This window comes from Copadichromis virginalis, linkage group LG9 (assembly GCF_057382275.1).
Source record: "Copadichromis virginalis isolate Kocher_CV1m ecotype Utaka linkage group LG9, C_Virginalis_male_GT1.1, whole genome shotgun sequence".
NCBI lineage: Eukaryota > Metazoa > Chordata > Actinopteri > Cichliformes > Cichlidae > Copadichromis > Copadichromis virginalis.
The window spans coordinates 29,462,518-29,479,406 of record NC_140626.1 but is presented as its reverse complement, the minus strand read 5'-3'; the positions used below and the strand labels follow the sequence as shown (position 1 = coordinate 29,479,406).

Genomic DNA, 16,889 nt, shown 5'->3' with positions numbered 1-16,889 from the left:
CAGGCTCCAGCAACCCTGGAAAGGATAAGCGGAAGCGAATGGATGGATATCGCACTGATAAACATGATATAATAAACATGATACACTTGGCTTTAAAGGGTTAATTGGGTTATGAAGGGTAAATGCGCAGGAAGTAATCTAAAAATTTCTTCCCAACCTGTCAGATTCAAAAGCTATACATTTCAGTCTTCACCCTTAATTGAAAAATGTCATCAAAAGCATTTAAATTTCTCTCTCTACATATAAAATATATACGTTAAATACATTCAGGGTTTGTCACTGTAAAGCAAAAGAAGAAAGCATCTAAAATATTGTCAGGCAGACGTCACGAGATTCATTACAAATCTTGCTTTGCTTTCTCAGCCAGTAATGACGAGATCATTATTACTCCTCGCCGAATGACTTAAAAGATATATTTTTTAATAAACTGCTTTTAATTAACACATTTTTTTCTGCGGTAGGTTTCAGTTTCAGAGTGTGTGTTACTGTCTTCTGCTTCAACACAGTGCAACGTACTACAAAAACACCGGCGTAATGAGCACCCAAGGCATAAGAAAATATAGGCCCGGCCATCCGTTAAAAAGCAATAAATATGAAAAATAAATTAGCTTAAAAACATTTCAAGTATCAAATCCCCTGGGTATTCGCTGTTTGCCGTCAGCGTCGTGCACTTCTAATGCTGTCGCTATAGAGACAGCCGTTTTTAAAGAGGTCGGTCAGCATCCAAACATTGCTGGTAATTCTGAGCTCACCCTGTGCACCTAACTGTGTAAAGCTGAAAACCATAAACGCCAGATCTGTCGGACACCTTGGCCCGTATGTTTTTTTGTTGTTTGGAGGGGGGTGGGGGGTTTAGTGTACACGATATCCTCTGAGGTAATGATATTATTTCCTTTTCCCAGTAGCAATATGTCTCCTCGTTGCAGCCTCCAGCCTCTTTCTCTCCGCTTCCTCGGCTTTTTTCCTTTCTTCCTTTAGCTCCTTGTATCGCCACTTTGGAACCTGCAGAAAGTTCCCCCCTCCATCTTTGGAGCTGCTCTTCCTCCGAACCTGTGCCGGCTCATAAGTGGACGATGGGGCCTTGGACACTCTCACCTTGGGTATGGTGAAGCCTGGCCTCACACTGCTCCTCCTCAGCACCATGTGCATGGGCAACAAGCTGGTTCTCCGTAGCTCCATCACTTGGTTATAAGACACCAAACCCAAGCTGGAGCTCCTGTGCCGAGGCACCAGGCTCTGAGCCTGAAGGCTGGCCCGGCGATCTGCTGAGTTCTTGGTCACCAGAGTCACGCGGGAGTTCTCAAAGAGTCTGAGATGGCTGTCCACCCTGTCAGGGTTGATGGAGCGAAGCTCCTTGGCGCGCTGCTGGCGAATGATCTCTGGGACCGCATAGCGCCGTTTGCCCACACCCGGAGGACTGTCAGGACACACCTGAAACAAAACCAGCAGAGTCTGATTGGTACTGATATCAGCAGCATTGCAGCAGCAATACTGGTGACTCTGGATGTCAATCATGCCTTTGTTTTCGGTATTGCAGACAGTTAATCTCACACGAATAACCTTCTTAGCGGATAAGGCTGGTGTTAATCATTTCCTTTAATTATTATGAACTAATCCTAAGGGAAATCACAGAATTGGTTGATATAATAAATGATAAATTAGTGCCACATTTTAAGTGTTATTACCATAATATGATCATTAACGTATAAGCACGAGTTTTATACTATACGGTGACAAAATAACTTTACCATTTGGCTTTATGATTTCAAAAGCCAAGTCTGTGGAAGATTGTTTTCATACTGTTCAAAAACATTTGGCTTCATCTGAAGATAAGAAAAACAGTTTTGGTATCTCAAAGTTTGCCGAGTATAAGCACACATCATTGAATAACACAGAGAGCAACCTTACCACAGAGTGTTTATACTCATTCAATACCTCAGCTGAGGCTGTGATTGAGAAATACTTGTTGTGAGGAAGGCTGAAGAGGATTAATAAATAAATCAATAAATAGAATAAATAAATTCTAGAGCTTAGTCACTCACTGTGCGGCATGCCACAGCGATGAAAGGGCTCCTAATGCCAGTCGTAATAGAAACCATGTGGTCGATGGCGCCTTCATCCTCCGGGTTGGTGACATTTGCGATGTTGAAGATGTTGCGCATGGTGTCCGACAAGCGTTTCAAACAGCCGCGTGGCTCCTGGGATTTGGCCACCAGTGATGCCAGCGGGCGCCACTCTAGACTGGGAGAGCAATACTGACATCAGTTCATGTACCGACAGACGAAAAGGCATTTGTGTTGTGTTTTTTGTGTTGAATGTGTAATATTGTATGTTCTGTTCTTTTTAATGAGTCAATGGTAACTTGCACTGACCTTTCTCAAGCAAGGCTTGTCTAGAAACACTAATGATGGCTACATAATCTGAAGCAGAGTCACAATTATTTATTTGCTACACAGCCTGCTATCAGGGCGAGATGATGTAAACAGAAAGCTCAGAAAGCTGCTTTTGTGGAGAGGATGCAAAGAAAAGGAGGACAGCAGGTACCTCATAATTGCACACAGCTTTTCATAACTCCATGTAAAGATAACAAGTGAGCAGGGCAGTAAATTCAACAAAGGGTCAGCGATTTTTTCTTCTCTTGGAAATCAGTTTAGAAAATGCCATCATAAACAAGGACTTGCACATCTTAGACAGCTAGCTGTGAATTGTACCTGTATGTATCACAGTACTGGTGTGGACAAGGCCGTTCTATTAAGCGCGTCATCACCCATGCAGTTTCATAACGGCCTGTAAACAAGGCCCAGTCCCTGGCAGTCAGTTGGCGGCCAAAGTCTTTTGCATTCAGGGCAGCTCCTGATGGACACAAAGAAGACAGGAAAAAGTTTAATTTGTGGATACACAAGCATGTAAGCTCAAAGATAACAAGGTGGGGACAGAGTGAGTTTGTGGCTAAAAGCTGTCTCGCTATGCTCACTGCAACTTGTGTACTCAGCACTCTCACAGGGTCAGTTAGCAGATTTGTGTAAATGCGTAAGAAGTCCATTATTTGGAAAAAAAAAATACGTTGAAATTAAATCCATCCTGACATTTAAACCTCCTGCTGTTATGCTTTGGCATCAAACCTCAACATAAATCCTAGTTATGACTAAAAAATAAATAAATAAATTACTGTCTACGTATTCAAATTGTCCATCTGTTCGCCAAATTTCTGAAAATAACATTTTCTGCAGTTATAATCTAACCCATTCCAAGTATTGCACTGCTACAGAGTTTCGTGCATTTAATTTAATTAAACGCATTTCCTTACCTGCCAACATGAGCGAGCGCACGCACTCCACCCTGCCCTGCATGGCGGCTTTCATTAGGGCGGTGAAGCCGTGACAGTTTCTTCTCTCTATATCCAACCCAGAGTAGTAGTTCAGCAGATAGTTGGTGATTGTTATGTGGCCTAGAGTAACAGAGAGACGGAAAATAGTTACTGTTGGTCGGACAGAGGTGCTAAATACTGCAGATCCTGCAATGGCCACTCGAGGCTGGCTATAAAACCGAGGCAATTCCTAAAGACTTCTGCATTAAAATGTCTTTACAGCAGATACAGAATTACAACCTGGTCTCTAGCTAGGCATTTCAGTCTGCAAGTAAAAGTTTACTGGTTCGATTCAGCCAGAGACACAGCTCCCTTTTGCATTATGAAGGGCATTTGATGTAAAACTGCTAAATGTGTAAACATGCAGAGTTACCCCCTTGTAGCAAGTCGAAAGTAGCTTCTAAAGTTCTGATTGACCGCCATGTTTTGACAGCCAGCTCAGCTGATCAGAGTCACTAGTCCTCAACTTTTATTTAGAGGTTGTTGATATAATTCCCTAACAAATAACACAGCTTGCTGAGCAGTTCATTATAGTAACAGACCATCCAATATATATGTTCTTAAGTTTTTGTAAGTGAAATTCAAGTATTAATATATATGTTACTAGTGATGCAGGTATCTGCATCTGGTACAGTCTAAGTAGGTCGGTAGCCTTCAATATCAAAAGAGCCATTTTAGCTCCACCTACCCAACAATGGGAGGAAAAGAGCAGGAAACGAAGGTGACGGGGACAGGGGGGCAGATTACAGATATAACTGAAAGAGGACAAATTAATACATACTGTATATGTATTAATAGGGTTATGGTTAACCCTAATTCTAACCCGTGGCTTGCGAGCTGAGCCGCAGTTTGCTGACCTCTTGCCTTGGTGCAGGGATGCCGCTTTCCTACCTAGATGGCTAGCATTAACTGAAACTAATGTGCTGAAAACTCTACAACCTCTCATGCAAATATGGCTACTCATGGCACCAAAAAATTAGGATAGGCGTTGACAAAAATGCCAAACTTTAGAGGCTTCAGAATCATAGTTTAAAAACCACTGGGTGTCATGGTGGCTACATCCATCTTCTATTTACAGTCTATATTTAAAGTAAATGAGTAAAATGAGCAGCCCTGCTACAACACTATAAGAAAATGCCTTGAAAATCAGTTTCCCATCATGCATTCACACATGCTAACAATATTTTTGAAGGAAATCATTGATATCATACGACTGGTCAAACAACATAGTCAGTGGCTCTATGTTCAAACACAAGTTTGAACATAGAGCCAGTTCAAACTTGTGTTTTTCTGGTGCTCATATGTGCGTTCATCTGTATCAGCATATTGTGTGTGTGTGTGTGTGTGTGTTTGTGCGTGTGTACAGTATTTGTTTCTGTACATGTAAGAGTCTAGCAAGACTGTGAATCAGCCTGTCAGTGTGTGTATTTGACTACTGCGAGCTGTGATTATATGGTTATGTGTTACCTGCTTGCGCAGCAGTGATCAGAGCCGTGTTTCCCTCGCTGTCCTGCCAGTTGACATCTAGGTACGGACACTGAGACAGCGCTATGACGACATCCACGTAACCTTGGTAGCACGCAACCAGTAGTCCTATCTGAGACGAAAAAGTGACAGGGCAGGAAAAAGAGATAGAACAGTTGAAAAAAAAAGAGAAGGGAGAGATATATATAAGGTTAGAATCAGCAAAATTGCTAAGGTGAACGAAAAAGAAGGTGAAGCAAAACTGCAATAAAGTGCTGACATATACGAAACAGTCTGCAGAAAAATGCCATCAAGGCAGCGCCGGTAAAAATCCACAAGACCAGTGAACCTGTGTGCAGTTCCCAAAACTAATATCTGTGATTAAACATGACATCTGTTGTGTTTTCGCTGAGAAACCTTAAACTCAAAAAAGCTATCTTCCTGTCTGATGTTGTTGTGTACTTTTTCGTGGATGTGTTTTTCTGCCAGAATAGTTGCTCTTTTATATGTGTGTGGACAAATGTGTAAAGGTTAGTCTGTGGGTGAAACTCTATGAGGCCTGGTGAGTGTTTGACACTGGAAAACTCCAGCAACAGTTGTGTACTTTCTGGAAGGTGCACACTTCCTTGGCCAAGACAAACAAGTTGACTGAGCGAGCAGAATTCAGGAACTCAGCGTTCTCAGGTGATGTATCTTCACAGATATACAGGCAATACTTTATATGTAGCCAGACAGACAGACAGATAGATGCTGAATATAAAATAATAAATAAATCTAATAATATTATATACAACATATATGACACTTCATTAGTTACATTTATTCAACTTCTCATAAATACAAATATCTAATCAGGCAATCACTGAGCAGCAACTCAGCACACTTAGGGAATAGCGAATACGGTGAAGTCGACATTCTGAAGTTCAAACCAAGCATCAGAATGGGGAAGAAAGGTGACTTAAGAGACTTTGAACATGGCATGGTTGTTGGTGCCAGATGGGCTGGTCTGAGTGTTTCAGAAACTGCTGATAAACTGTGATTTTCCTGCACAACCACCTTCAGCGCTTACAAAGAATGATCCCAAAAAAGAAAATATCTCACGAGAGCCAGTTCTGAGGGCCAAAATGCCTTGTTGACGCCAGAGGTCAGAGGAAAATGACAAGACTTCTTCTCATAAGCCAGCTTACAAATATAATTATAAGAATGCAACAGTAACACAAATAAACACATCTCAGAACGCACAACAGATGAAACCTTGAAGGAGCTGGGCTATAGCAGCACAAGACCACACTGGGTGCCACAGCTGTCAGCTAACAACAAGTTTGTTGAGTAAGAAGAAGAAAAAAAACAAAATAATTGTGCGCAACTAGAAATCCGTGTAGCCTGATTATAGGCAATCCAGATGAGCAAGGAGAAGAAACAAAGGGGGCATTCTCTGAATTCTGAATTTGGAGCTGACAGGCAAACAACATGTTCATTACTTAACAAGCTACCAGACCCTACCCGGACTTTAAATCTAAATAAACTATCTAAATATGCTGTATTAAAGCCAGGAGTGCTAAAAAGAACAAGTCACACCTACTCCTTGTCATGTTTCAGCTGCACGTTGCACATGTATTCTGCTACAGGTTTATACACTGAGTAATACTGTAGTACTTTTTTGTTCTGTCTTGCATTTGCAGTAACACAAAATGTCAACTGTGCTAAAATAAAACGAGGTCAAGTTGACCACAAAGACTCGTATATCTCAACTTATACTACACATCATCAAGGTAACCCTATACTATTACCTTTCACACTCAATTTCTTTTAAAATGTGGTGTTCTCTTTATGACAGACCAGCCTGATGCTTTGCACCTTTTTGGCACAATACGTTTTTAATCTTGGTTTCCAAGCACACGGTGTTATTCCCCTAATTAATCTTTTCAGCTCTGGCATGAATGCAATCGAAAGTAATCTCAGTATGAAATCTTAAATATAAAAACAAATGAAGATCGGTACGGATAAGGCCCGAAGATTTATATAAACCTCTCAAATTTATGCATATTCATAGGCTGGTAATTATAGTCAAAACAGAAAAACTTCAAGAAAAATCACAGTGTTTCGTTTTTTAAGTCGCGGAGTGTTTCAATTATCTCTAATTTAATAGGCTTCAACCGTATGCCTTTGCACCCAATAAATATAATGTTTTGATAAATCATTTAATTATAGCTTTTTGTCACAGTGCGGGTAGGATTGCTTAAGCATCGGCTTTATTTATGTTAATCAGACACATCACACTGAACACTGAGATTCCTATTAAAATATAGGAGACAAGCTTTTGGTTGAGGTTGAAGAGAGGTTCAATTATCCCTCAGATTTTACAGGACATGGACCTTAGCCGTATTAAACACTGAACTGTGAACTAAAACAAGTCAGTTGGAGACACAGTCGCACTAATTTTGGCACATCTGAGAAAAACAGCTGACAAAGGTCCTGCAGAGTAACTACTGGACTGTCTCAGAGAAGTTCACTTACACTGGCACAGCTTCAAATAGTTCCCTCTGCTTAGACACTCTCACGTAGACCTTGTCTGTGTCTCTCACGCTTTCTCACATACGCAAACACACATTCTTGGCAGCCCTCCGGTTGTGATGTGATGTACTTTAGCAGCACGCCCTGCAGCATGTCTCGAGCAATCTAAATCGTCTGACTTTGTTTTTGTTTTCCTTGCGAACCTTTGTCACACACAGGTATAAACACATACAAGCTTCTTTATTTATCCCAACCGCCCGACGTACTTGTTACGTTCCTGTCATACACACTACTGCAATCAGTTATTTAATGCACGTTAATGGTAGCTGCTGACAATGATGGAGCGCAGCAACGTACAGATATATAGGCTGTATACCAGCATCAGACCAACCTCCCCCTCCTCGATTGTCATAAATGGGCAAATAATGACAGGAAACTGGGAAAATCTCCATCATGAGAAAAAAAAAGAATGTGATCAAAAGCATAGGTTTGCATCATTATAATCAATAATTCAATCAATCACTTCCAGTGACGGACGAGAATTAACGAGAATTCTCAGGGGGATTGGGTATTTTGTCTTTAGGGCAAATGAAGTTGCAGACCGGTTGCTGATGGACATCAACACATGTTCTCACTGTCCCCTGTGACATCACTCATTCTCATACTGACCTTTTCTTTTCAAGTAAAGTAATTGCATTGAATACATTGAAAATGTCTTAACTAATGCCAAATGTTACTATTTACTGTTAGGTTCTTCTGTGCACAGTCAAAACTGAAAGACGTTCCAAAGTAGGTTTAGTAGAAAGCACTTAAAAGTCATCCATCACTTCATAGCATTAACATGTTGGAGCATGAATGGTGTCAGGTTTATGTTGCATTCGGAAAATAATGGAAGCTAGCTAAAAACGTCTTTCAAAAATATCATCAGCTGCTGAAATTATTAGGTCAAACAGGGTGCTCTTATATAATAAAACATAAATAAATGAATTTTCAGCAGAGACCATGTTGATCAAATGCGTGCACAGGTCTTAACAAGATTAGGCTGAAGAATTCTAGCATCACTCGATTTAAAACTTGCATCTTGCAATCAAGATTATAATGTGTATTCTGATGAGCGGGCACGCATACACACATACACTGGACTGCCTGGACTTAGATGACCACACACACACACACACACACACTAACACACTAAGTAATCTGAGGAATATCCAGTGCTAGGAATAGAAAGGCTTAGCCTTATCAGTCAGAAAGACACGGAGACAGGGGGGAGGGAGAAACATAACCATGTATCTGCAGTTAATGTGGCAACACTCCAAAGACTGGTTCCAAAGAAGATGACACAATACGATGCAATACCCAGTGTAACCTTTAAAATTCCTTGATACACAATAAACATGTTTGCAGTAGTACCACGTTATCTTCACCGTGGATACGTTTTTTGATTTATGCTGGTCCTAAAAGAAAAGAGGAACTGCATCTTTTTAAGCAGCCAGTTATTAATTTTAGAGCTGCATAGTTTGTACGTAGTGAAAAAGTGTTGATAATCCAAAGAACGGCCGGTGTGTCCTGTGATTTCGATCACTCTGCAGTGGTGGAAAAGTTGGCACTCAAATAAAAGCCTTACTTAATACATATCAATATAAATAGGAAAGCATGTTTCCAATTAGAAACTTGCTAAAAAACAGCTCTCTTTCCGGTTGTATTGCTCTTTACCCTGGAGTGACTTAAAGGTGTATGTTCAAACACATGCCGCCTTCTTCAGCGAACTATTCTGACTACTTTCTGCACTTATGGAAGCCTAACTGTAGCAGACAGCCTGCATGTCTGCAGCCTGTGCAAACCACATGTGAATAAATCAAAATGAAAACATTCAATTCCTTTTTAACTTTACAGGAAACCTCAGTACACATGAGCCACATGCTAAAGACCACCCTCATTCACATCCGTCAGACACACCACGGACACAGACATACCAGGCCATGTTTCTGTCAATATCGCCCCTGTTAAATGTCTTTCTGTCTGCAGCTGAGCGTTCACACAACTGTATCAAATCAGATGTGTATGACTGTCGCTTTGATTTTTCCACTCATCAGTATTTGCTAGCAGCGTCGAGCTCGCTACCATCTGCAGTGCCACATTTCTGTCTCTATCTGACTATGCTTCATTTAGTCTATCTGCCTGCCGGCTTGTTGGTCGATACGTGTGTTGGTCAGCTGTTCTTTCTGTTGGGCGACTTTGCTGGCTCTCTCAGCAGATGAAACATACCGTATCTGTCCTGGTTTGTCAACTGACCCCAATCTATTTGGAAATTTGGAATTATTATATTTGATCTGTGTATAAATCAGGTTGATAGGATTCTGTGCGTGTTTACTGAGTGCACATATGAGCATGACAAATTACCCAATTGATTGCGAGGGGAACACACAGTGTAGTAAACAGGGTCAGATGGGCTTTGAGGACAGAGCTGATACCTGAACGCTAGAAGAATTACCACTAATGTGTACCATGACCATATTATTCTTTTACTTTTAACATGAGAATGACGATAATTTGTTGACATTTAATCCATCACGTCAGCCACAATGTCGCAATGAGAGCATGGAGATTTTGATTATGTTTATTCCTAAATTCAGAATGCAGACATTTAATTAAGTTTCAATATGTGCACTTGGCAGCAGAAAATGCAGTTTTATTGCTTTTCAAAGCCTGTGTTGACACCAAATGTGAGTTTTCACAAGAACTAAGAAGGCCTCCTAAACATGCTGGGAAATGAAAAACAGGCATCAAAAGTTAATTGTTTTATGACAGCAGTGGTTCTGAAGAAAAATATCCTTTAGAGGATAAGCCTTCTCATAACCTTCACAAGTTATTCTCATAACACCACAAAACATTTGACTAAAAGTGGAGGCTTCAAGTGTTCAGTGAATCAATGTTGTCAAATTCCCCTTGAATTCCTGAGGGGCCATATGAAACTTTTGTTCTCTTTCTCTTTTAACTACACTCTGGTTTTTAATCGTTTTACTGGAAAACATCCATGCTGCAGAAGTACCTGTTTGCACAACACAGAATCTCTCACAGTTTCTGGGCTACAAGTCTGCAGCAGACTTTGTACTCAGTGGTCCCCAACTTTTTTTGCGCCACGGACCAGTTTAATGTCCGACAATATTTTACCCGTAACAAATTTCCCACGTGTGGGACTAGTAAAGGTTATCTTAATCTTAATCTTATTTTCACAGACCGCCCTTTAAGGTGTCGTGGATAAATACAACAAAATAAAATGATACGACCAAGACAATAATAAACGCAAATTAATTGTGTAATTGTGTAACTTAGAAGCGTCCTCCTGAAATGCGGCAACAACATTGAGAGTAACATCCTCCTCTCTGCCCCTTCATACTCTCTGGTCGCTATTGTAACGAGCAAATATTTATTTCAAAATAAGACACACAACTACAACACAGGAAAAGACCCAAGGAAACCGAGTTAATGATAAAACCCCCAAAAACCATAAATTTCACATCCGAGCCTCAACTGTCAAGGCCCAGTACCAAACGACACACGGACCGGTCCGGAGGTTGGGGACCGCTGCTCTAGCTTAGCTTTCCTTTTGGAGGGGACCAGAGGAAATGACCTGAAATAGTGACTAAACTAGGCAACATACACTCATACGTGCGTCTACGGAGCTTATCAAGTTTTGAAAAAACAGTATTCAGGTTATTACTAAAACCTGGTCTTTTCATATTGGCCTGATGTGTCTGTGCTTCAGTGATTCTAAGCCAGGGGTGGGCAATCTCAGTCCACGAGGGCCGGTGTCCCTGCAGGTTTTAGATCTCACCTTGGGTCAACACACCTGAATCACATGATTAGTTCGTTACCAGGCCTCTGGAGAACTTCAGGACTTGTTGAGGAGCTAATTTAGCCATTTAAATCCGCTGTGTTGGTTCGAGGACACATCTAAAACCTGCAGGGACACCGGCCCTCGTGGACTGAGATTGCCCACCCCTGCTCTAAGCTCTCTGTACTTAAACTACTTATGGACGCTAGATAACTATAATCTACCATCTTTTTAACATATTTGGACGAAAACTTTACCACAGTCCTTTTGATGGTCTAGATTAAGAATCTTTCGATAATAAATTTCTTTTTAAACTGATGATTAGTGACAGAGGAAGTGGCGTGTATGTTGTACTCAGACTAGACCAGGGATGTAACAACCGCCTTTGTTTTACATGCCACTTGATGAAGCTATATTAAGACGCTGACATCTGTGTCAGGATGTGTTTCCATTAGATGTGTTACCTAACCTGTATTGTGTCTCTGAGTATGTGCATATCCCCAAGGTCACAGGGCACGACAAAGCTAATGGTACATGCACAACCACACATCCTAGTCATCTGGAAGTCTCTTTTCCGATATCTCTCACTGCAGCTACACTCAAACACACACTAAATGCGAGCATGTGTCTTCCGTTTCAAAGTGCCTTGAGGACCTTTGACCTTTTCCCTGTTATATACTTTATAACATACACATATGTTCAGGTCACAAGGACTCCTTTCCATGTTCTCATGACTGGATGCACTATGTAAATGCAGAGAAATAAGGAGGGGTAGGAGATGATGAGAGACAGATGTTTAGAAAAAAGGGAGGTGAAATGTAAGAAGCGACAGATGGGGTCGGCCTCTAGGTCAAAGAAGCAGATTTGTGATATAAGACCACAAAAGCGCTCCTTATCTGAATCTACAGTGCTGTGAAACTTCATCCTCTCAGCTTAAACTAGCTGCAAACAGCCGAAAACTATGCTTATATATTTGGCTTTTTTCCTTGTGTAAAGATCTAGGCATGTGTGCTGCTTGGCACTGGGCTAAAGGGATTCTCCAACTTTCACTAAGTAAAGCCACAAAGACAATGGTGACTGACATGTGCTGCCTTACCCCACACTGAAGGCCAGCTCAATTACAATTATTGAAATGTCCTGATGAATAAATACAAGTATAGCATGCCATCACTGTGGATTTATCTCTTTGCCCTGGGCTGCAGCTGTTGGGCAGGACTGAAGCGATGCAGATTGATTCCACTGCAAATAGATGAAAACTAACATTCATTTTAGTTTATTAGGATCATTGATCAAAACCACTGAAGAGGACAATCTGGTTCACATAATTAACTGACATATAATTTGGTTTATGCTAGCGCTTAATTCTATAAGACATATTTGAAATGCAGCCAGCTGTAACGGAAATGGATCCAATCCTATTCTGAACTTTATGGTTTTAAAATGCATCCTGGTTCAGACTCTCATCTCATTGATATATATAATACGTTTACTCACAGACTCATACAAAATGAATCCACATATAAGTTAATGCATTTGAAGTAATAGTCGTTCACTGTCATGTGAAAAAGAAAGTGCACCCTCCTTCAGGACACAATAAAAAAAAATCATCTGGTCCTTAGCAGGTCGTAAAATCAGGTAAATATAACCTCCATAGTACATCAAAATATGACATATTACACTGTGTCAGCCAAAATACAAACGCAGTTCATGAAAAACTAAGTGCATCGTTATGTGAATTCAGAGCATAGGTCGACACTCGGTCCTGCTTATCAAATCCACTTGATTAACTGATCATTAGCACGTGTGAACACCTCTATAAAAGCACAGCTACAATTAGCATGTTAAATAGCAATGCAATTAGGAAAAGACTGAACAATTACAACTTGTTTGGAAAGGTTGCCAGGAGAAAGACCCTTTTTACTCTAAAAAGAAATGGCAGCACAGCTTAGGTTTGGGACTTATTTAAGACTTCGGACAGATAAGACCAAAGTGGAGATGTTTGACCATAATGAAGAGTGCTACATTTGAGGACCAAACATAGTGTGTCAGCACAAACGCCACATGTCAACTGTCAACCACATAGGGGGAGGTGTGATAATTTGGGTTTGTTTTGCAGCCCCAGGTCCTCGACATCTAGCAGTCAGTGCTAACTCTGTACACCAAAGTTCTCTAGATTCAAATCTGAGGCCGAGCGTCCGACAGCTAAAGCTTGGCGGAAACTGGGTCATGCAAAAGGCAACGATCCTAAGCACAGCAGCAAATCTGCAACAGCACAGCTGAAAAGAAAAGAATCAAGGTGTTGCAATGGCCCAGTCCAGACCTAGAGACACTAGTGTAACTTATAAAAGCTGCACACAAATGAATGCCTGCAAACCTCAATGAACCAAAGCAACGTTGTAAAGAAGAGTGGAGCAAAACTCCTTTACAGTGATTTGAGAGACTGATAAGGTCACACAGAAAAACAATTTCTTCAAGCCATAGCTGGAAATTTGATATTACCAGATATTCTTGGGCTGTACTTAGTTTTTCACAGGTTTTTAATAAATAAATATAGACAATCTATAACATGTTCTTCTGACGCTATATTTTCTTAATGCCTGCTAAAGACCAGATGACTTTTGTTATGAAGGCCTGATACATAAAACCTTAGAAGCACTTTCTGTTTCACACATAAATACGCCTGCATGACCACACGCGCAGAAAGGAGTGGTGTGTTTCCCCAAAAATCACAAGAGCCTTCAGTGTTTTTTAAAGCGCCTGAGCATTCTAGCTCCTCATAAACTGAGATCTGTCATCACACACAGGCACACACACAGAAACTCACACATAGAGGCCTTTCAGAAAGGCCTATCAGATAAAGGTGTGAGCTCATTATGAAAATAAACAAAGCAGAGGAAAAGTGCAAAAACAGCTGTCAGAAGTAAACTGCATGTAGGCCTAAGTCACAGAACTACAGAGACACTAATGTAAGCTACACTGACTTCCATATGACATGCATTACAAGTTGTAGAGGTCAAACCTTCCCGAAAATTGAAAATAGCTGAGTAAGCCAGAAAGCTCGGATTTAATTATTTCAGTCTGAAAATCTTTGACTGCATTTGTTGCACAAAGAATGGGCCTAAGATACTGTTAGATATAACTGGGAACTCCAAACATAAACCTTGTGAAACTGTTTCGAGATGCACGTTTTACAACAACTCTTGGTGTCACTGTGGAGGTGATCTAAAGCCACGTGTGTGAAGTTACTCGGAGTTTCTGTTGTGTGCTTCATACCCTGTTATTCCTGTCAGTCTCCTTGACCTCCTCCTCCTTCACACCATGCCGGATCATTATCCGGACTATGGCCGCGTTGTTGGTGCAGCACGCCTGGAAAAAAGACAGCGGCTCCGGGCTGTCCGGAGACGGGGAGCGCTCCGAGTCCGCGAACACATCATCCGGTGGATAGAAGGAGTCGTCCGACGCGATGCTCCGACAATCATCCAGGTCCTCAAAGTCAACTTCTTCGAACTCGTCATGGTCGTCCTCGCTTCCATCCTCAGTGTCCTCCTCACACGAGCCCAGGGAGTCCTCGTCCACATAGTGGGACAGAGGCTCCTCAGTTATGGTCGGGTGAACTTGGCGGATGTCTCCCCCGACTTTTTGCTGCTGCTGCTGCTGCTGGAGCTGGAGCTGTCTGACTCGGACCGACGAGGCGCCTCCTCCATCCCTGTCGTCCGTGATCAGCACCATCTAAGCCCCGAGCCTAGGGTACCTAGGGTGGAGCGCAGCTTGGCAAAGGGCGCGCGAGCATCCAGACTGGCTGTCTCTCCACGACAACTAAACTAACGCGTGGGGAAAGTCCGTGAAATCGCCTTCGAGAGCCCAAATCACATAAAACACTTGATTCGTTTCCTCATTCTAATTAAAAAAATTACCCCACTTCTCAGTTTGGAGATTTGTGAGCCATAAAAAGTCCTGCGAAGTAAGCAAGTACGGAGTGCGTCCTCAAAACGAAACCACGTTGTGTTTTCGTTATGAGTTATCCGGCTCGAGGGTACCCGGAGACAGATACAATTTGGGTACTTTCAAAAAGTGTTGCTACAGCGAAAAAAAGGGAAAAACGGACTACAAGTGCAGGCACACAGGGACGTCCCACCTAGGGCGGAGAGAGGCAGCTGCATGTTAACCTACAGTCGCCTAATCCGATTAGAGGTGACTGGGACCTCTCTCTCTCTCACTCTGTGTGTGTGTGTGTGTGTGTGTGTGTGTGTGTGTGTGTGTGTGTGTGTGTGTGTGTGTGTTGGATTATACTGCTGGTTGTAGCCCTATAGGAAACAATATTCCGAGAATAGTATAATAATATGGATAATATATGGATTTTTGACTATGTTTGGGAATTAGCATAGTTAGTATTCAATTCTGGACTTTTAAGTGCAATACTAAAAAGATTGAAGTAAATATGAGATTGTATCTGACATGCATCTAGTTAATCCAGCAAACACTGAAGAAGCCCCTGATGTTAAAAGAAGGGCTACAATTTTAATGATCATATTTTCTACAGGTCAGAGATAATGTCTTTCTTTCTTTTCTTTTCTTTTTTTTAATCCTCAGCCACCTCTCTCTCTATATATATATGTCACTCTTTCTTATTTCCATGAGTCAGTCCAGATAATACAGACTTAGATTGGCCTTCATTACTCGGTACTAAACTACGGGCTTGTGTCTACGCTTTTGAGTAACCGCTTTCATCTCATGGAAACTTCACACTAATTTGGAAGGAAAATACATATCGTTCAGCTCTGGGCAAAGCAAAACAACTGACTGTGTGGGCTCAACACTGAAACCTTTTGTGTAAAAATAAGCAAAACCTTACCAAAAAAATCACTTAGTGTAACACTAATCCCATCTGTCATTACATATGTGGTGTCACCATTGTGGTTGGGTAAAAAGATTTAGAAGTTCTGAAAACCTCACATAGATGATGTTGCAGAAGCAATATCAGCTCACACTGTCTGCGCTAGTTCTCTACATCTGACCTCTGCTTGATTCTGATGACTGTTTCATTCGACTTTACACTGAAAGGCAGGATTTCTGGGAATTTTGTCTTAAACTCAAATTCTAAGATGTAGTGTAGTGTAGTATCCTTTTTTCTCTCAGTAACAATAACATCAATTTGCTGACATCATCTGCTTTGGAAAAGAATCAAGTGCATAACAGTCCCAGTGTGTCCCTATTATTATTATACCTTCATCTACGCCCAGCTGAGAGCTCTGCTCTCCCATGGCTCATCCATCTCTGTCGTATCACTCTGCTGCTGTGTGGGTATCAGTCACTGTTAGCACTTTCAGAGATATATATCTGTGAAATTTCACTTTCTGCTCAGGCAGCAGAGGACTCAAAGACACCAGAGCAATAGATCACAGACTCGAATGCCTCACCTCCAGCTTTGAGTTAGTTTAGATCTGTGGTGAAGCTGCAGCCTTTTTTATTTCCCCTTTTTATTTGATGTCATTTTACAGATTCACCAACTAATTTTCATAGATTTCAAACCAAGTCAGCTCACAATTGTGGAAACTTATTGGGAGAGGCCTAAAAGTGACATTGCAACATTATAATTACAAAAACTTGCTATATTGAGAGAAAGGGAAAAAACAACAATTTCACACAATTTCCCTGAAACTTATGTAAAAAGAACAAGAAAAATTCCATTACCTGCTGGACAAAAAC

The 16,889-nt window shown here is 41.2% G+C and overlaps 1 protein-coding gene across 1 annotated transcript; it reads right to left on the bottom strand.

Moving 5' to 3' along the window:
- Window positions 1-15,236, bottom strand: ankrd33ba (ankyrin repeat domain 33ba). Its single transcript, XM_085468654.1, has 6 exons — window positions 14,457-15,236; window positions 4,835-4,964; window positions 3,308-3,448; window positions 2,712-2,853; window positions 2,043-2,241; window positions 1-1,431 (listed from the first exon to the last, which is right to left on the bottom strand). Exons 1-6 carry the CDS (start codon window positions 14,910-14,912, stop codon window positions 886-888), a joined length of 1,614 nt encoding a protein of 537 aa, XP_085324780.1. The 5' UTR covers window positions 14,913-15,236; the 3' UTR covers window positions 1-885.
- Window positions 15,237-16,889: the final 1,653 nt, after the last annotated feature.

Coding starts and splice junctions, on each gene's coding strand:
- ankrd33ba (XM_085468654.1), bottom strand. CDS start 14,912: ATGGTGCTGATCACGGACGACAGGGATGGAGGAGGCGCCTCGTCGGTC. Junction 4,965..14,456: donor AGACTGACAGGAATAACAGG/GTATGAAGCACA, acceptor TTTTCGTCTCAG/ATAGGACTACTGGTTGCGTG. Junction 1,432..2,042: donor TCGCTGTGGCATGCCGCACA/GTGAGTGACTAA, acceptor GTTTTGTTTCAG/GTGTGTCCTGACAGTCCTCC.